At 46.7% G+C, this 18,156-nt stretch overlaps 1 protein-coding gene across 2 annotated transcripts in view; it reads left to right on the top strand.

Annotated features, from left to right (window-relative positions):
* The window catches only part of ZFC3H1 (zinc finger C3H1-type containing), a 106,199-nt gene that overhangs the window by 65,182 nt on the left and 22,861 nt on the right, over positions 1-18,156 (top strand). For both annotated transcript variants that reach the window (XM_073555530.1, XM_073555531.1), the window contains exons 22-25: positions 4,827-5,013; positions 10,440-10,631; positions 11,371-11,608; positions 18,035-18,140. In XM_073555530.1, the coding sequence (XP_073411631.1) occupies positions 4,827-5,013; positions 10,440-10,631; positions 11,371-11,608; positions 18,035-18,140 (723 nt within the window). The remainder of the gene's footprint in view (positions 1-4,826; positions 5,014-10,439; positions 10,632-11,370; positions 11,609-18,034; positions 18,141-18,156) is intronic.

Below are 18,156 nucleotides of genomic sequence, written 5' to 3'. Positions count from 1 at the left end.
GCGGTTTTCCTTCTTGGGGATGATCCTGGACACTTCCCGCGGGTTGGTCATTCTCCTTCCAGAAAAGGCCCGAGCCTTCCAACAGGGAGCACGGAGCCTTTCCCGACCAGTTCTTAATCCATTTGTTTCAGCATGGGGATTCTCAGAAAGATGGTAGCAGCGATAGAAGCGGTCCCATTCTCACATTTCCATCTCTGCCCTTTGCAACTTGCGCTGTTGTTGGCTTGGGACAAGAACCCGTTCTCCCTAGACCGTCGGTTCCATCTGTCCCTGCGGGTCAGACAGACCCTCAGGTGGTGGACACTGAAATCCTCCCTGAATCAACGTTGGTTGGTGGTGTCCACCGACGCCAGTCTTCTTGGCTGGGGTGCGGTTTTCCGCCACCACACGACACCGGGTCGTTGGTTCATTCAAGAGTCAAGTCTCCCTATCAACATCTTGGAGATACGAGTGATCAGGCTAGCCTTGCTGAGTTTCCACCATCTCCTCGCAGGTCACCCCATCAGGATCCAATCCGACAACCGTCAGGGGGGGTACCTGCCGCAGGATGGCCATGCACGAAGTGAGTCACCTCCTCCGTTGGGCCGAGACCAACCATTCGCCCATCTCGGCGCTCCACATCCGGGGGTAGAAAATTGGGCAGTGGATTTTCTCAGTCGGCAGGGCCTTGCCTCGGGAGAGTTGTCTCTTCATCCGGAAGTCTTTCAGCAGATTTGCTGTCGCTGGGGGACTCCGGATGTAGATCTCATGGCCTCGAGACTAAACAACAAGGTTCCCCGGTTCATTGCCCGATCCATGCACCATCGGAGCAGACACCCTAGTTCTGCCGTCGCAACGGTTTTGACTCCTGTACATTTTTCCCCCTATTCCCTTGCTTCCAAGGGTCATCAAGAAAATCCGAGCAGAGGGGGTACCAGTGATCCTAGTCGCGCCGGACTGGCCGCGCCAGGCATGGTACGCAGAACTAGTCCAACTTGTCGCCGACGTTCCCTGGCGACTTCCAGATCGCATGGATCTACTCTCACAGGGCCCGATTTTCCACCAGAACTCCGGGGCCCTGTCTTTGACGGCGTGGCCGTTGAATCCTGGATTTTAGCACAAGCTAGATTCTCTCACGAGGTGATCTCCACCATGATTAGTGCTAGGAAGCCTGCATCCATGCGCATTTATCACCGCACCTGGAAAACCTCGTGGTGCAAGGGCCATGGACGATCACCTCTGGTGTTCTCCATTCCTTCCATATTGGAATTCCTGCAATCTGGATTAGTCAGGTCTCACGCTTAGCTCGCTCAAAGGACAAGTTTCAGCCTTATCAGTTCTGTTCCAACGCAAGATTGCCACCAGATTACAGGTGAAGACGTTCATTCAGGGAGTTTCCCAAGTGGCGCCTCCTTATTAAAGGCCGTTGGAATCATGGGATCTTAACTTGGTCATCGGAGCCTTACAGGAAGCCCCTTTCGAACCACTGCAGGACATATCACTAACCTTTCTTTCTTGGAAGGTGGTGTTCCTAGTGGCAAGTACATCAATCAGACCAGTTTCGAAGATGGCGGCCCCCTGTCAAGCCGTCCTCTGTTCCTGAATTTTCATCAGGACAAGACAGTTTTGAGGACATCCCCGTCTTTTCTGCTCAAAGTCATGTCTTTTCATCTCCATGAGGAGATTGTTTTGCCTTCATTCTGTCCGGCACCAGTCCATCGTATCGAGAAGGCCTTCCACACCCTGGATGTGGTTAGGGCTCTTAGACGGTACATCTCACGGACGGCTCCCTTCCGCAAGTCAGATGCCCTGTTCGTGCTTCCAGAGGGGCATAGGAAGGGTCTAGCCACCTCAAAGGCCACACTACATCTTGGGCAATTGGGCACCAGGCGTCAGCAGAACAGGTCTGCAAGGCTGCGACTTGGTCCAACTTGCATACTTTTACAAAACACTACCAAATTCACTCTCAGGCCTCTGCAGATGCAACTCTTGGCAGGCGCGTTCTGCAGTCGGCAGTACCACAGTGGTAAGCCAGTGGTACATGGGATATTAGTTGTTGCTCCACACCCAGGGACTGCTTTAGGGTGTCCCTTGGTCCTGTGTCCCCCATTGAGGCGTAGGAGAAATAGGGATTTTTGTGTGTACTGACCGTAAAATCCTTTTCTCCGAGCCAATCATTGGGGGGGACAGCACCCACCCTGTTAGCCTATTGGCTTGTCTCATTCTTAGGTTTTGACATAGTTTATTATTCTTTGTTTAATACTCCTACTGCTTTTTCATCGAACTGGGAAAATCTCAGCCAGCGAGAGGGTGTATACTGCAGAGGAGGAGTTAATTTTTTCTGTGTTCACTTAATGTCCTCCTAGTGGCAAGCAGCATAACACCCATGGTCCTGTGTCCTCCAATGATTGGCTCGGAGAAAAGGATTTTACGGTGAATACATACAAAAATCCCTATTTTCAGTTAATGAGATTTTGGTGCTTTATATGGTGCTCTGCTTAGGCCTCTTTCACACATCCGTAGTCGGCGGTCAGCTGAAATCCTCTAAAGGGGGAAAAAACAGATCCGTCGCCATTCAGCGAAGATCGGATGACAGTGGACTACGGATCCGTGGAAGGAGGAAAGCGCCGTGAATTAAAGTGACCACGGTTCTTTTAAGATATCGCAGGATTGGAAGAGTACCTCCATGAACGAGTGCGGGCCTCGATCGGCGCGGGCATCTTTGAGATCGGGCAATCTCGCGGTGACTGGCGGCGAGGAGAGATCGGGTAATGTCGCGGTGACTGGCGGCGAGGAGAGATCGGGCAATCTCGTGGTGACTGGCGGCGAGGAGAGATCGGGCAATCTTGCGGTGACGGGCGACGAGGAGAGATCGGGCAATCTCGCGGTGACTGGCGGCGAGGAGAGATCGGGCGAGATCGGGCAATCAGACGGAGAGAGAGTGAGTTCTCCAGCGGCCAGATTGGATTTAGGGTTAAATATGTAGCAAGAAGCAAAAATGCGGATCCGGCTCACAAAAAAAGTTGCATTGTCCGACCAGTGATGTCAGCGGACGCCAAAATTTTGGTGGATCCGCAGAAATACGGATGCAACGGACGACCGTCAGTCAAAATCCGCCGCTAATGCAAGTCAACGGGGAAAAAAACGGATCCGCCAACAAAAATGGCGGATCAGTTTTTTTTTGCAAAACGGTGGATTTTGACTGATGGTGACAAACAGATGGGTGAAACAGGCCTTACATATTCATGTCTATGGCTTCTGACTGTGACCTGCCCTCTAATTTACATACTGCATTTCTTATTGTGTGGGAGAAAAATTAACATTCATCAGAATGGCGCCTGCTCTGTGGCATGATACAATAGATAATATGCATTTATTCATTTATGATTTAGTCATATAGTATTATGATGAGAAATGTATATCTTCAATATGGAGCTGGCGTCACCTGACAGTAGAAGCTATCAGAACGTAATAGATGCTTCTGCTCAGGCGCTGGCTCCATTTTGCTAGAAAAAAAAAATTTGGCTTCATCAAAATGGCATCTCGGCGGTGCCTGCCCAGTAGCATCTATTGCCAATAGATGAGCCATTTTTGTGGAGCCATTTTTTCCCCCTCTAGTAATATGGTGGTAGTGCCTGCGCAGTAGCAGCTATCGGAATGTGATAAATGCTACTGCGTAGGCGTGGCTACCGGTGCCATTTTGCTGAAAAATTTTTTTTTTTCTTCACACAATAATCTATGCAGTTAGTAAACTAGGAGCACATCAGTGACCTGTCAGAAGCCATACAGATGAATGTGTAATCAGCACCGCATGAAGACCCCCCCCCCCACACACACACATGCCCACCCCAAAGCATGCAAGCATATCATTAACAAAAACTGAAAATGAGTAAACAACCACAAGACGGATTTCGTCAACCCAAGGTATCATGTTAATCGGTATAACGGCGCCAACCTGACACTGTCTGTAGGTTACTGTGCACAATCCTGCTGACAGGTTCCCTTTAAGCCAAAATAAAAATTCTACCATGTCATAGTACATGAGTGCTTCAAATGGTCCATTTTCATTTACTAGCCATGTGGTTCCTCTGTATTAGTCCTCACTGAGCTGATGCCAGGACATTATAATGACTTGTGAGGAATTGTGTTTGCAGACTGTCATAGGACTGCAGACATTGGCTGACGTAAGAAATGACTTGTCTGCTAGCACATTTACAAAGCCAAGTGCACATAGTTGGATCACTCCAGCATCTATTGAAGCCATTAATATTATAGAATTGTCATTTTTCTGACGCTCAACCTGCAGTTCTCCTATAGAAACCTTTTATTCTTTGGATTATTAGATTTAGGTTTGGAACTTTCTGCTGCGTTCTTATCTGATTGGTTGTCATATTATCAGTAACACTAGACACAGCCAAAAGTCATGCCTTTTCCCAAGTGGAGTAGATATTGCGCTATCCTAATTTTCAGGCTTGCTAAATTACTAAAGTGTGTTAGGTTCTTCTCTCTTGCCAGGGACTTATCAAGCTTTCAACTGCAAACACATCTTTGACAGTCTGCTTTTTTTCCTATCTGGCTATGTAATGTAGCAAGGGTGGACTTCTGGCACAGCGCGATACAGAGGCATCCAACAAAATGTATACCGCTCTATAGAGAGCCTATAGAGCCTCTTTACATTGGCATATATTATGGGTATATTCTGCTTTACAGGAAAGAGAAAATGGGAGCCTATGTCATTTTTGTGTCTTGAGAGTTCAAGGTATAACCTTCTTTTGCTAGTTGGGTCATTTCTTGGAAGCGCTCATAAGTGATCTGGATCAATAAATGAATTATGATTTTATCTGAAGGACTTCATCCGAGTGCTTGGATTCGGCATTAAATGTGTTATCTCGTGCACTGGAGCACAATAGAGACAATCCTGAGATCTGGAGCCACTACCTCAAATTATTCTCCCAAAGAGGATCTAGAGAAGAAATCCAAGAAATGTGTGAAATTGCTGTAGAGTATGCACCTTCATTTCATACTTGGTGGACAGTAAGTATTACTTGTACATATGATGTATCCAAAAGTGTGGAAAGCAAAGCCCTCCATTCATTGCAGGCACACAGCCATGTAGTCTGCATAGTCACATTGGTTGTATGGATCTCACTAAACACCATTGTTACTATGACTGTGGCACAGTTGTAGAATGCCATCAGTGCCACAAGAGATCTGGTAAAGATTCTGGTCTGCGAGAGCGGTTCGATCACAGCGGCTCTCTAATACTGGGCAAGGAATATAAAAATTGCCTATATTTTGTTGCTCCATTCACTCTTAGCGGTAGTGACATCAGCATAAAAAGCCCTCGGATTAATTAGATCAGATATTTTAAGCCAGGCCCTCTTGCCCAACATCAGCATTTAATCTCACGAGTGAATGGGCCTAAAAAATCACCTTCTCAAGAGTGTATGTGCAAGTACATACTCATTTTTGCATATAGCTGGGTATGATGGCCAATGTCAAATGTAATGGGTTTTTTTGTGTATAGATTGTAATGTACCCATCTCTGACAACACTTAAGCGCAGGGGTAGGCAATTAATTTTCCTGAGGGGCCGCAAGAGACCATGACTGTTGTGGAGGGCCGAACCAATAGGGTGAACTTAATTCTTGCCCTTATCATACCATGGGTCTAATCTTTTACCCAAAACCATAAGACACCCATGTTAGGCCCCAAATATCACGTACTTTCTCATGAGGGAATACTCCTCATCACCTGGAGACTAATGTGAGTCACTGGAGAATCAAACTAAGGTTTCCATACCTTATCAAATTTTTCAGGACCATGTCTATTTTTATATACCGTATTTACCATATTGACCCAGTGTGAAATTTGTGGGGGTCTTCCTTAAATCCATATCATGGCGATAGCCTTGCTAGCCAAAATCAATATTTCCCTGAGAAGAGTGTGAGGGTAGTGAGGCCAGGTCTCCTCATCAAGGAATCCTTATAAACACCCCTTAGGGCAGAATGGTACAGGAGATTGTATGATCTCGATGAGGATAGCTATGACCTCTTTCCAAAAGTCTGCAATAGAAAGGCAATATTCAGCCAGGTGTATAAAATCTGCTGTCTCCTCCCCACACCTTTTGGAAGTCTGCATTGGTATATACCCATTTTATGTGACCTACTAGGTGTCCAGTAGCATTGATGGACTGTATACATTTGGACTTGCTTGTTAAAAAATTGCCGATGAAACATATTGTCGGGAGGTCAAGGCCTAGCTTCAATCCTTCTCTGATATTGAGGGTATTGTCCTTTTGTCCTCAACCAACAATGGTGATGATGAGTATCACCTGCTTAGTAACTGGGTGTTTAAAAAGGAGATCAACCCCCTGGGTCCCTGTCTCCGTCCAGCATTCAACCTCTGTCCTATGCTGCAATGGGAGCATAAATCACCTACAACGTTTCCATCTGCAGTTATTCTGTTTCCTGAGGGAGGAGAAGCAAATTTATGGCACACATCAGCCTTCAAGGCTGCCCCCACATGTGAACATCTTTATTTGTGTAAAGGCCTAATTTATAGATTTGACATGGAGATCAGATTTCTAGACCAGCCTCTCATATTAATATTCTTTTTTGAATCAGATCTTTTTTATTAAACATTCAGGAATCAATACAGAAAGAATATGACATCTTATATAGCTAGTAAAATTTACATTGAGAGCAAATATTATTTAAAGGGTAAAACTCTTCCTGTGTAAGAATAAATAAAAAGAAGAAATCTCAAAACACAGATATTTGCATAAAATTGAGCCTATAAACAACATGGCTCCACAAATAAACAAAAATCAAAATTATACATCAGTGCCTCATTTCAGCGGGAAAACCATCCCCGCCAGCCGCGCCACTCCGCATCATATTTCGCCCCCCCCCCCCGCCCCCCACGGATATCAGGTCCAATCCACCCCAGCTCCCTCCCACCGCGCCACTCAAAATCTACTTCGCCACAAAGGGCACTAGACTTTATTTTCACCCCCCAAGCATCCCCTCATCGCAAGCACAACAGCAACTGGTCCAACATCGCATCCCGTACCAGTGCGCCCGAGGGGAGACCCGGTGACTCCATCCATGGCTGCCAAATTTTGTAAAACTTTCTTAATGCATTTCTTTTTAAATAAGCCCCCCTTTCCAATCTGATGACATTATTTAGTTTATTTTTAAGCTCTGACAATGTTGGTGGCATAGGATCCAACCAATGATATGCAAGTATCTTTCTTGCCTGATACAGGATGCGTGCTATTCCCAGGGCCACTGCAGAGTCCGGGTCAACCCCCTCCTCCCACAAATTCAACAAACATAGACGAGGTGACGGTCGTATTGTGATATGGTATACTTGGGCTATGAGTCCCAGGGTCTGCCTCCAGAAATCCCCAATGTGCCCGCACTCCCACATAACATGCATCAAGTGGGCATCATCCTGCCCACACCTAACACATTGTGTATTGGGCCTAAGTCCCATTTTAAATAATAAGCTGGGTGTTTTATATACCCTGTGAATGAGATATATTTGCGAAAGCCGCTGGCACTCAGAAACCGCCATTTTAGGGACCTGTTTCATATTAATATTCTAATTGTTGGTTTTTGACTGGACCATGGTGACTCAACTAATGAATACATTATTTTTCTCTGAAAAGTCTTTGTGTAACCTTTCTCATAGATAAATGGTGTCAAGCTGCAATTGGCATCTCTCTTAGAGTCAGAAGGTGTGAAATGTGTTCTCAGCAAGGCCCCCTGGGGAGACTGGAGACAGGATACTGCCTTTCTCAGGATAACATATGTTGGGAACTTTGTGAAGAGCTGCAGCCTCGAACAGATGTTAATTACTTCTGGTCATACATCCATATATATAACATATTTTACTACAGGGCTCATACGGTATATAGGGGTTCTGACTGGGGGCTCACACTGTATATAAGGTTGCTGAGTGGGGGCTCATACGGTATATAAGGTTGCTGAACTTTATGGGGGCTCACACGGCATATAAGGGTGCTGAGTGGGGGCTCACGGCATATATATGGGTGCTGAGTGGGGGCTCACACGGTATATAAGGGTGCTGAGTGGGGGCTCACACGGTATATAAGGGTGCTGAGTGGGGGCTCACACGGTATATGGGGGATGAGTGGGGGGCTCATACTGTATCTGTAACACAGGGTTTTCGGAGGAAAAAAAATGTATCCATTGGTAGTCGCAATGGTCCAGTCACAAACCAGCAATTAGAATATTATGAGAGGCTGGTCTAGAAATCTGATCTCCGTGTCAAATCTATAAATTAGGCCTTTACACAAAGAAAGATGTTCACATGTGGGGGCAGCCTGGAAGGCTGATGTGTGCCATAAATTTGCTTCTTCTCCCTCAGGAAAGAGAATAACTTCAGATGGAAACGTTGTTGGTATTTGTTATTTTATCCTTTTTATTCACTGTTTTGCATATTTGTATGTAACTTTTTATTTCCATATTTTTATATCGTAAGCACTGTACTTTGTATTAAATCTTAAAACTTTAAGTTTGAACCTTGTATGCTCTAAAGAATCCATAGCCTTAAAGTGTGTGACCCTGGTGATTGGCAGACAGTAGTAGTAATATTTCTGGGACTCATCGCACATGTATTCGGTGACTGGTGGCAGTGTTTGAAATGGAGTGTGTGGTCTGTGTCGGGGTGTGACTTATGCTCCCATTGCAACATAGAACAGAGGTTGAATGCTGGACTGAGTGAGGGGAGATAGATTAACCCTTGCAGGCGCAACCCCAAGTCATGTGCTAGAAGTGGGTACGTGACAAGCCCCCACTCAGAACCCCCTATATACAGTGTGAGCCCCCACACAGCCGTGTTATATACAGTGTGAGCCCCCACACAGCCGTGTTATATACAGTGTGAGCCCCCACACAGCCGTGTTATATACAGTGTGAGCCCCCACACAGCCGTGTTATATACAGTGTGAGCCCCCACACAGCACCACTATATACAGTGTGAGCCCCCACACAGCACCACTATATACAGTGTGAGCCCCCACACAGCGGTCCTGTATACGGCGTGAGCCCCCTTTACTAAGGCACACATGGACTAGAAGAAGAGCTCCACCCTCCTCCTGTCTCCATAGATGACGTTTGTTGCTAATAGGAGTCCATAGATGTGAGTAGGAGGGTGGAGCTCTTCCTCTAGCTCCTCTGTCCTTCTCCTCTACATAGAATCTTGTCAATAGTAACTGCCATCTCCTATCTCATCATCCTCACAAAAAACGCCCAATTCAATTTTAAACCCCCAAAAAGGGTGACATACCACGAAACAACAATATCACCTTTGTGGTAACCTTAAATTCTATTTAAGAAAGGGTGCCACACAGTGGTATATCCTTAGAAAATACAATTTTTATTGAACAATACATACAAGAAAAAATAAAAAGGTGCTAGACCAATCAAAAAGAGACCCATTAGTTATGGGAGCACAAAACTTCAGCGTTCGCCAAAAGCATTTGTATATGGCATAATAATCTTTGCAGTACAGGGAAAGCAACACGAACTAAACTGTCTACTATTGCGACAATCAATAAACCACCCTCAGGTATATCTAATTAGTCAGTCAGGACAAATGCGCATTACCCCAGTACATAACCCCTATAGGTGCCACATGCTTGGTTGTGTAGCAATACCATGTATACATATGCTCGCCATTGCTACGTACCGCAAGCTTGTGGTGCCTCCTGGACGTCCCTTATGCCCCATGGCACCACCAGCTTGCAATACGTAGCAATGGCGAGCATATGTTTACATGGTATTGCTACACAACCAAGCATGTGGCACCTATAGGGGTTATGTACTGGTGTAATGCGCAGTTGTCCTGACTGACAGATATACCTGAGGGTGGTTTATTGATTGTCGCAATAGTGGACAGTTTAGTTTGTGTTGCTTTCCATGTAGTGCAATGATTATTATGCCATATACAAATGCTTTTGGTGAACGCTGAAGTGTTGTGCTCTCATAACTAATGGGTCTCTCTTTTTGATTGGTTTAGCACCTTCTTTTTATTTTTTCTTGTATGTATTGTTCCATAAAAATTGTATTTTCTAAGGATATACTATTGTGTGGCACCCTTTCTTAAATAGGATTTAAGGTTGCCACAAAGGTGATATTCATCTCCTATCTCCGTATTGTAACAATCCGTCATCATCACTGAATCTGGATTTTACCTGTGAAGTGTCCATTTTAAGAATGAAAATCCGTCCTGGCGGGGAGGGAAGCAGATTTCTCTGATAAGAGAGATCATAATGTTTATTTTCATGTGTGCTATTGATTTATGAAATATAATTGAAAGCGATTGTTGCTCTTTAAGTGAATGAATCACTAAGCTTCCTAGTGGTGATGTGTTTAGGATGAAACTTCTCTTATGTGCTTGTGATGGATGTGTATTATTGTCTCTCTGCAGTTCCTTACTTTGGAGAACTCCTTTGATGGAAAGGACCAAATCTGCAGCCGTACGTTACAGTATCTGGTGCAGCAGGTAGAAGCCGGGCAGGAATCTGAGCTGCTGTCACTGCAGTGTCTTGAAGTATTATTGTACCGTGTACATGTGAACCTGTTCACTGGGAGGCTGCAGAACGCTCTTGCCATTTTACAGGTGAACTGTTTTGTTTTTTTTTTGGCATGCTTTGTAAAAATAGAGTCTTGGCAAGCTCCAAAATGTGTTTTATTGCCAGATTTCTGAGCTCAGGTCGCATCTGTGGTTTGCCATGCATCCTGCAAAGGGATGAATGTAAAAGGCTTATGGACACTTAATGAAGATGGAGCACACTTTGCGTTTCCCAGGCTCGTGATGATGATGACTTGTACTATTCAGGTGACTAGGAGCTGACCGGCAGTACCTGGAGACGGCCACTACAGCGTGTAAGAAGCTGTGCTGTTCCGCTCTGCGTATTGTTCACATCTGGCCAGGGCTGGTAACAGCTGATTAGAGGGGGTTTACAGGTTGTAAGACCCCTACCGATCTGATAGTGACAAACTATCCCATGGCTAGGGTATATATCAATATCAGCCCCGTTAAGACATTCTGGACACACTTTTTCCAGAAAGCATTATCGATATTTTGGTCGTTAACAAACACATCATCTAATGATTTTAGTTATAAGTACTTCTGAAGTAATCCCCTTTTCCCTAAAGCTGTTCTAACACCATGTTTCCTTTACCTTGGCCATGATGGGTGATGAGGGTCCGTTATTTCTCATCTTTAGATTTTAGGAACAAAGCACAGTGGCGCTTTTTCTAGCTATGTCCCATGCGGTTATATATGTAAAATATGCCGAAAACCTTTCATTAGCCGAAAAATGTTCTCTTTTAACATCAGATTTTTTGATTTACAGAATGCTTTAAAGTCCCCCTGTGAGAAGAGTACCGCAGATCACCTCCATCCCAAGGATCGCTGCTTAGCATGGCTTTCTTACATTCACCTCATGGAGTTCGGTAGCCTGCCTGCTAATTTCTACGACCCAACTGTTGCAGCCCCCTCCAGGATTGTTAACATGGAGCCATTTCTAATACCCTGGCTGAATCCCCAAAGTATAACGACTGATCCGGGCATGTTGCTTGCGCTATTCGAAGGTGTGTTTCATAGCTAACCTGTCATATACCTAACGTTCTCCTATTTTTTTTCTTCTGCGCCTACTTTATAATTTGTTTTCATGAAAAGGAAATGAATGCACATCACTTCTCCTTGTCATTCCAAGGGTGTAACCTTTTCTGCTACGTATGGGTTATTTCATGTTTTTTTAAATCGCTTTGTAATCTTATTTTTCTCTTGTATTAGTCTCTTCTGTGACTATAAATGATCCTTTTAATCATGCATCATAACTTTGAGTGTTGCATATAGAGTTGGGAACCTCAAGGTATTGTCTCTAATGGAAGGTTTATCAGTAAGACTAGGGCTACTCGGCCACTTTTGCTGCTGCTTCTACATCACGGTGCGATAAAATTGAATGCGGCACCTACATGACCCGAGACAAGCAAGTGCCAAAAAGTATTAAGTTACGTACCGGTAACGGTATTTTTCGGAAGCCCATGACAGCACCACGAGAGAGGGGATCCGCCCTATAGGAACAGGAAACCTACAGATACAAAAGGGCGGCACCTCTCCCACGCATCAGTTGGATTACAGAGCTTGAGAGGCTACCATGGTTAGTACACAACATATAATATATACAACCTATCTACCCTATTTACCAGAATTATTTTACACCATCTCCCACATAAGGTAATTTTATGAACAATCTTCTAAAGGAGTGCACCGTTATACGTGAACAAGGGAGGGAACTAAGGGTGCTGTCATGGGCTTCCGAAAAATACCGTTACCGGTACGTAACTTAATACTTTATTCGGACTCCCATGACAGCACCACGAGAGAATTACAGAGATGTAAACTAACTTAGGGAGGGACTACAGCCTGCAGCACCCTTAGCCCGAAGGTGAGGTCTGAGGAGGCACCCATGTCTAACCGATAGTGGTTAAAAAAGGTGGAAGGAGATGACCAGGTGGCCGCCTTACATATCTGATCAATAGATACTCCATATCTTTCTGCCCAGGATGATGCCATGGCCCGAGTGGAATGCGCCCTCAGATTCTGTGGAGCCGGGCCGCCACCTGCTGTGTAGGCAAGAGAGATAGCCTCCCTAATCCACCTTGCTAACGTGCGTTTTGATACTCTGTATCCTTTCCTGGGACCTTGGAAGGATAGGAATAATGCGTTCTCCTTCTTCCAAGGATCCGTGGCTGCTAAATATGTAAGTAAGCATCTCCTAATATCTAATGCCTGAAGTTTTTGCTCTTTAGGGTTGGTTGGATTAGGAAGGAAGGAAGGCAGAACTATCTCTTGTGTCCTGTGGAATTGTGTTGCTACCTTGGGAAGGTATGCTGGATCTGGCCTTAGGATTACTCTATCTTGCAAGAACTCTGTGTAAGGGGGCAATCTGGAAAGTGCCTGTATGTCGCTCACCCTACGTGAGCTGTCTTAAGAGATATAACCTTTAGTGAGGCAGAAACTAAAGGTTCAAACGGACTTTCCGTCATGGCTGTAAGGACTAAGTTTAAGTCCCACGGCACACATCTGTCTTTGTGTATAGGTCTCGATCTGGCCGCTGCTCTGATGAACCTTGCTACCCAATAATTTTTTGCAATATCACCTGCAAACAGGGCTCCTAAGGCTGAAACCTGTATTTTTAACGTACTTGTGGAGAGACCCAATTCGAAACCTTTCTGGAGAAATTCCAGAATATGTTTCGTGGGAATTCCGTCTCTGACGTCAAAGTGAAAGGTGGACAGGAATCGTTTCCAGGTCCTAGCATAGATGTTAGTGGTAGTTAATTTTCTGCTCTTTAGGAGGGTGTCAATTAAGTTCTTGGAGAACCCTCTATCCTTTAACAGTGGCCTTTCAAACACCACGCCGTCAAATGAAGTCCTGCTACTTGTGGGTGGCTGATTGGCCCCTGGTAGAGGAGATCCGGAAGGTTCGGCAGTACCCAAGGATCGCATACCGACATGGTCCTCAACCATGCGAACCAGGTCCTCCTGGGCCAAAAGGGGGCAATTAGTATGACTTTTGCCCGATCCTCTCTGATCTTCCTGACTACCAGAGGAAGAAGATTTAATGGCGGGAAGGCGTATGCCAGAGAAAAGTCCCATCTTATCAGGAGGGCATCCACCGCCAGGGGATTTTCCCTGGGGTTCAGAGAGCAGAACGATTTTTCTTTTCTGTTTTCTCTGGTGGCAAAGAGGTCTACCTCTGGCTGACCCCATCTGCGGACAATCTGGTGGTAAATATCTTTGTTCAAAGCCCATTCTCCTTGCCTTAGAGCCTTGCGGCTTAGAAAGTCTGCTCTTACGTTGTCCTTTCCGCTGATGTGGAGTGCGGTTAAAGATAGAAAATTTCTCTGCTATCTGAAGGAGCCGTTCTGTTATCTGCATCAGAGCGCTGGAGCGGGTTCCACCTTGGTGGTTGACATATGCTACCGCTACCTGGTTGTCCGAGTGTATCCTCACGTGATGGCCCTGTAGGTACATAATGAGTTTCTTGACTGCCCGTTCTATCGCCAATAGCTCTCTCTGGTTGGATGAGATTTCAGAATCAGACCCCCAATGTCCCTGTACCACTATGTCCCCCATATGGGGATCCCCAACCGAAGGAACTAGCGTCTGTGGTTATAATGCGGGTTATCTGTGTTATCCAGGGCACCCCTGATGCTAGGTTCTCGCTATCGAGCCACCATCTAAGCGATGTAACAGCTGAGGGGCTTAGCAACACTCGACCTTGTAAGGAGCCTTCTAAGGCCCTGCTATTAACCAGGACGTCGTTCTGAAGGGCTCTAGTATGGAATTGTGCCCACCTGACTGCTGGGATGCATGACGTTAGAGAGCCTAACAGGGACATGGCCTGTCTGAGGGTCATAGACGGATTATCAATTGCCCGAAGAACCTGCTCCTGTATCTTTTGCAATTTATCTAGTGGCAGCAGGCACTGCTGAGTTTCTGAATTTAGTAATAAGCCTAGAAACTTCTGTATTTTTAAGGGCTGGAGTCGGGATTTCTCGTAGTTTAAAATCCATCCGAGGTTTTCTAATCTGGTTTTAGCTTTTTCTATCTGGGATCTACAATGACCCACCGATTTTCCCACAATCAAGAAATCATCTAAATATGGGATGATTAAGACGTCAACCTCCCGTAAATGAGCCATAACCTCGGCCACTATCTTTGTAAATACCCTAGGTGCTGCTGAGAGACCAAAGGGAAGGGCTCTATACTGATAATGACGCACTGTGCTACCTACTGAAACCGCCACTCTCAGGAACTGCTGGAAGTCTGTATGGATAGGTACATGATAGTACGCATCTTTCAGATCTATGACTGCCATAAAACAACCTTTAAACAATATTTTTATTGTTGTATTAATGGACTCCATCTTAAATGTACGATTAATCAAAAACCTGTTAAGGAAACGAAGGTTTATAATCGTTCTGAATGTCTTATCAGGTTTCTGGACTAGAAACAGGGGAGAGTAGAACCCTCTTCCTCTTTCAGCTTCTGGAACCTCTACCAGGACATTTTTATGGCATAGGCTCAAGACTTCCGCTTCTAAAGCCGCCTGTTCGAGAGGAGAAGATCTTAAAGGGGTTAGTTTAAAGGTGTCCCACGGGACCTGGGTAAACTCCAATCTAAGCCCGGTGGATATTACCTTGCGCACCCAGTCACTATTTGTAATCTGTGTCCATGCCGGGAAGAAAGATGACAGTCTACCCCCCACGGGAATTGCTAGTCATTGATTTGGTCTCTTTTGATCTCTCGACGAGCGTGTGAACATATAGCCCGTACCTCTTCTCCTTCTGTCTTCCCATCTGGGGCGATCTCTAATAGGTGAAGAGTTGCGCCTTCTCCCCTGGCCGAATCTCCTTCTACCAAATGGACGACGGTAGGACGCAGACGAAAGGTTTGGGAATTTTTTCTTGTCGTCCCCCGCCTTCTCAAGCAGCTCGTCTAGGACAGCGCCGAACAAATATTCGCCCTCACATGGAATCGCACAGAGCTTTGCCCTGGACTGAATGTCTCCCTGCCAACACTTTAGCCACAGGGCTCTACGAGCTGCATTAGAGAGACCTGCTGCTCTGGCGGCCATTCTCACTGCATCTGCTGAGGCATCTGCTAGGAAGGCTGCTCCCTCTTGGATGGTTGGTAGGGCCCCAAGATTTGTCTGTCTTGATGTACCCTGTTTTAATTGTGACTCCAACTGGTCCAACCAGACCATCATGGACCTGGCCGTGCACGTTGATGCCACTGCTGGTCTTAAGGACCCGGCCGCCATTTCCCAGGTGTTTTTAAGGAAAGTATCTGCCTTTCTGTCTAGGGGATCTTTAAGGGATCCCATGTCCTCAAAGGGTAGCGAGGACCTTTTCGATGCCTTTGCAATGGCTGCGTCTAATTTGGGGGCTCTGTCCCAAGTATTCACTGCCGGATCGTCGAAGGGGTATCTGCGTTTGAGGGCTGGTGGTAGCGACCCTCTTTTATCCGGTTTTTTCCACTCTCTGTGGATCAGATCCTGGATCTTTTGATTTAAAGGGAAGACTCTCCGCTTCCTCTGTTCCAGCCCACAGAACATGACATCCTGCATGGATAATTGGGGCTTAGGCTCCTCTACCTCCATTGTCTCTCTGACTGCTTTGACCAGCTTGTCCACCCGGTCAAGAGGCAGACAAAATCACCCTGAGTCCTCTTCTCCTGAGGAGGACGAGGGAGATGAAGCCTGGGAGTCTCTGCTTATTCTCCATTCTACCGAGGAATCGGACTCCACCGAGACCTCGCCCCTTTGACTTTCCGGCTGGGACAAGGACTTTAGGGTTTCCCTCATTTCTGCCCTGACAATGTCCCTTAAACTCGCCGCTACCGCGGGTGACTCTTCTGCCACTGTCTGCTGAATACAGGGGGGGCACAATCTTTTGAGGCATGCGTCCGGTAATGGGCATGCACAGAGTGCGCATTCCCTATGTTTAGTCTTACTTGTAGCCTTTTTCCCCTAGAAAAAAACACAGAAGGGGGGTCCCGTCACTGAGTGAACTTTCACGAAGATCACTTACCAGTGCCACAATCAAGTACCGGAGAATGAGGGGGATTTCTCTCAGTCGATGCTCCTGTCTGCCTGGAGGAGCTCTTACGAGTGGACTGGTCACTTCGTCCCGCCCGCTCATTACTGTCACGGGACACCTTCTTTTTCTGTTTGACCTGCCGAAGGTCATCCAGGGGCGGCAGTGATGCTTGCCGCTGCTGTCGCCCTTGCTTCTGCTGCTGGTGTTGCTCTCGATCACTCTCCATTACCACTGCTGCTGCTGTACGCTGCTGCTTGTGATAATGTGGCCAAGGCAAGGTACCCTGCCAGGGTCCTGCCTAAATACCCCTCCTCCGGTCAGCAGTATCCACGCCGCGCCCCTCCCCCCTAACAGGGCTCCCTACCCCAGCTGGCGCGGCACCCGGCCCGAAAGCCGACGCCATCGGTGTTTCCGATGGGCGCCGCCATCTTGGATTCATCGGGCATGCGCAGTGGCGCGCCGACCCGGAAGCGCATCCTCCGCCCGCACCCCGACGTCACCGCTACCCCGGGAAGGACCGGAAGTCACGCAGGACGCCCGGGAGCCCTGGAAGCAGCGCCACCCGGTCACTGCCGCCGTACCTGCGCCGCCGGAGCCGGGAACCCCTGGGGGGAGCATACTCACCGGCGGCGGCCTAACCCCGGAGACGGCCATCCTCCGGACACCGCTCCCTGCCGAACACGCCACCGCCGTGCCACCCATCCTGGGCCACCGTGGCGTCCTCCAGAAGATCTGCACCAGGCCGAGGTAGGAGACCCCCTCGCTACCTGTATCGGCTGGCCGGTCTGGGATCTGGTCTTCTGTAGGATCCCGTCCCCTCAGGAACAGGAAACCAACTGATGCGTGGGAGAGGTGCCGCCCTTTTGTATCTGTAGGTTTCCTGTTCCTATAGGGCGGATCTCCTCTCTCGTGGTGCTGTCATGGGAGTCCGAATAAAGTCTTTTTAATTTTTTTTTTTTTTTTTTTTTTTTGCATCTTTCTTTTGTGGTAGTGTAGATGTTGCACTTCTATAGCACCATGTTGTAGCCACAGCACGGAGCAAACTTCAGTCTCAATAATGATAGTCGCCATGTAGCCCTAGCCATGGACCGCAGTCGGCCGTATAACAAGAACTAAGATCGCATCGCAATGCTCGAACTGGCTGCCGGCTCTCCTGACTCAAGCATGAATGCTTCGTGTATTTCTATGCAGCTGTCAAGCTTGGGCGAGGAGAGCCGCCAGTCCGTGCACTGCGATGCGATCATCCTCCATGTCATATGGCCATCTGACTGCGCCCTTACAGTAAATGGAACTAAAACTATTTTTCATTTGTGACCGTGCATGCATTTGTCTAGATTTATTAAATATTGAAATACGAGGCCACCTTTAAGGGTAGTTCCTTAAGAAATGTTGTTTCCTCCAATAGCTGCTGTATTTTCTTGCTCTGATGAAAACTTGAGTGCTGAAGAAAGAATAGAAGCTTGTCTGCCACTTTATAAGAATATGATCTCGCTCCACGTGCTGCTCGACAGGTAACAACATAGAGAT

Source organism: Dendrobates tinctorius, unplaced genomic scaffold, assembly GCF_039654945.1.
Source record: "Dendrobates tinctorius isolate UK_male_01 unplaced genomic scaffold, ASM3965494v1 ptg000224l, whole genome shotgun sequence".
Classification (NCBI taxonomy): domain Eukaryota; kingdom Metazoa; phylum Chordata; class Amphibia; order Anura; family Dendrobatidae; genus Dendrobates; species Dendrobates tinctorius.
The sequence above is the reverse complement of the archived record's forward strand: the minus strand, read 5'-3'. Positions and strand labels throughout refer to the sequence as shown.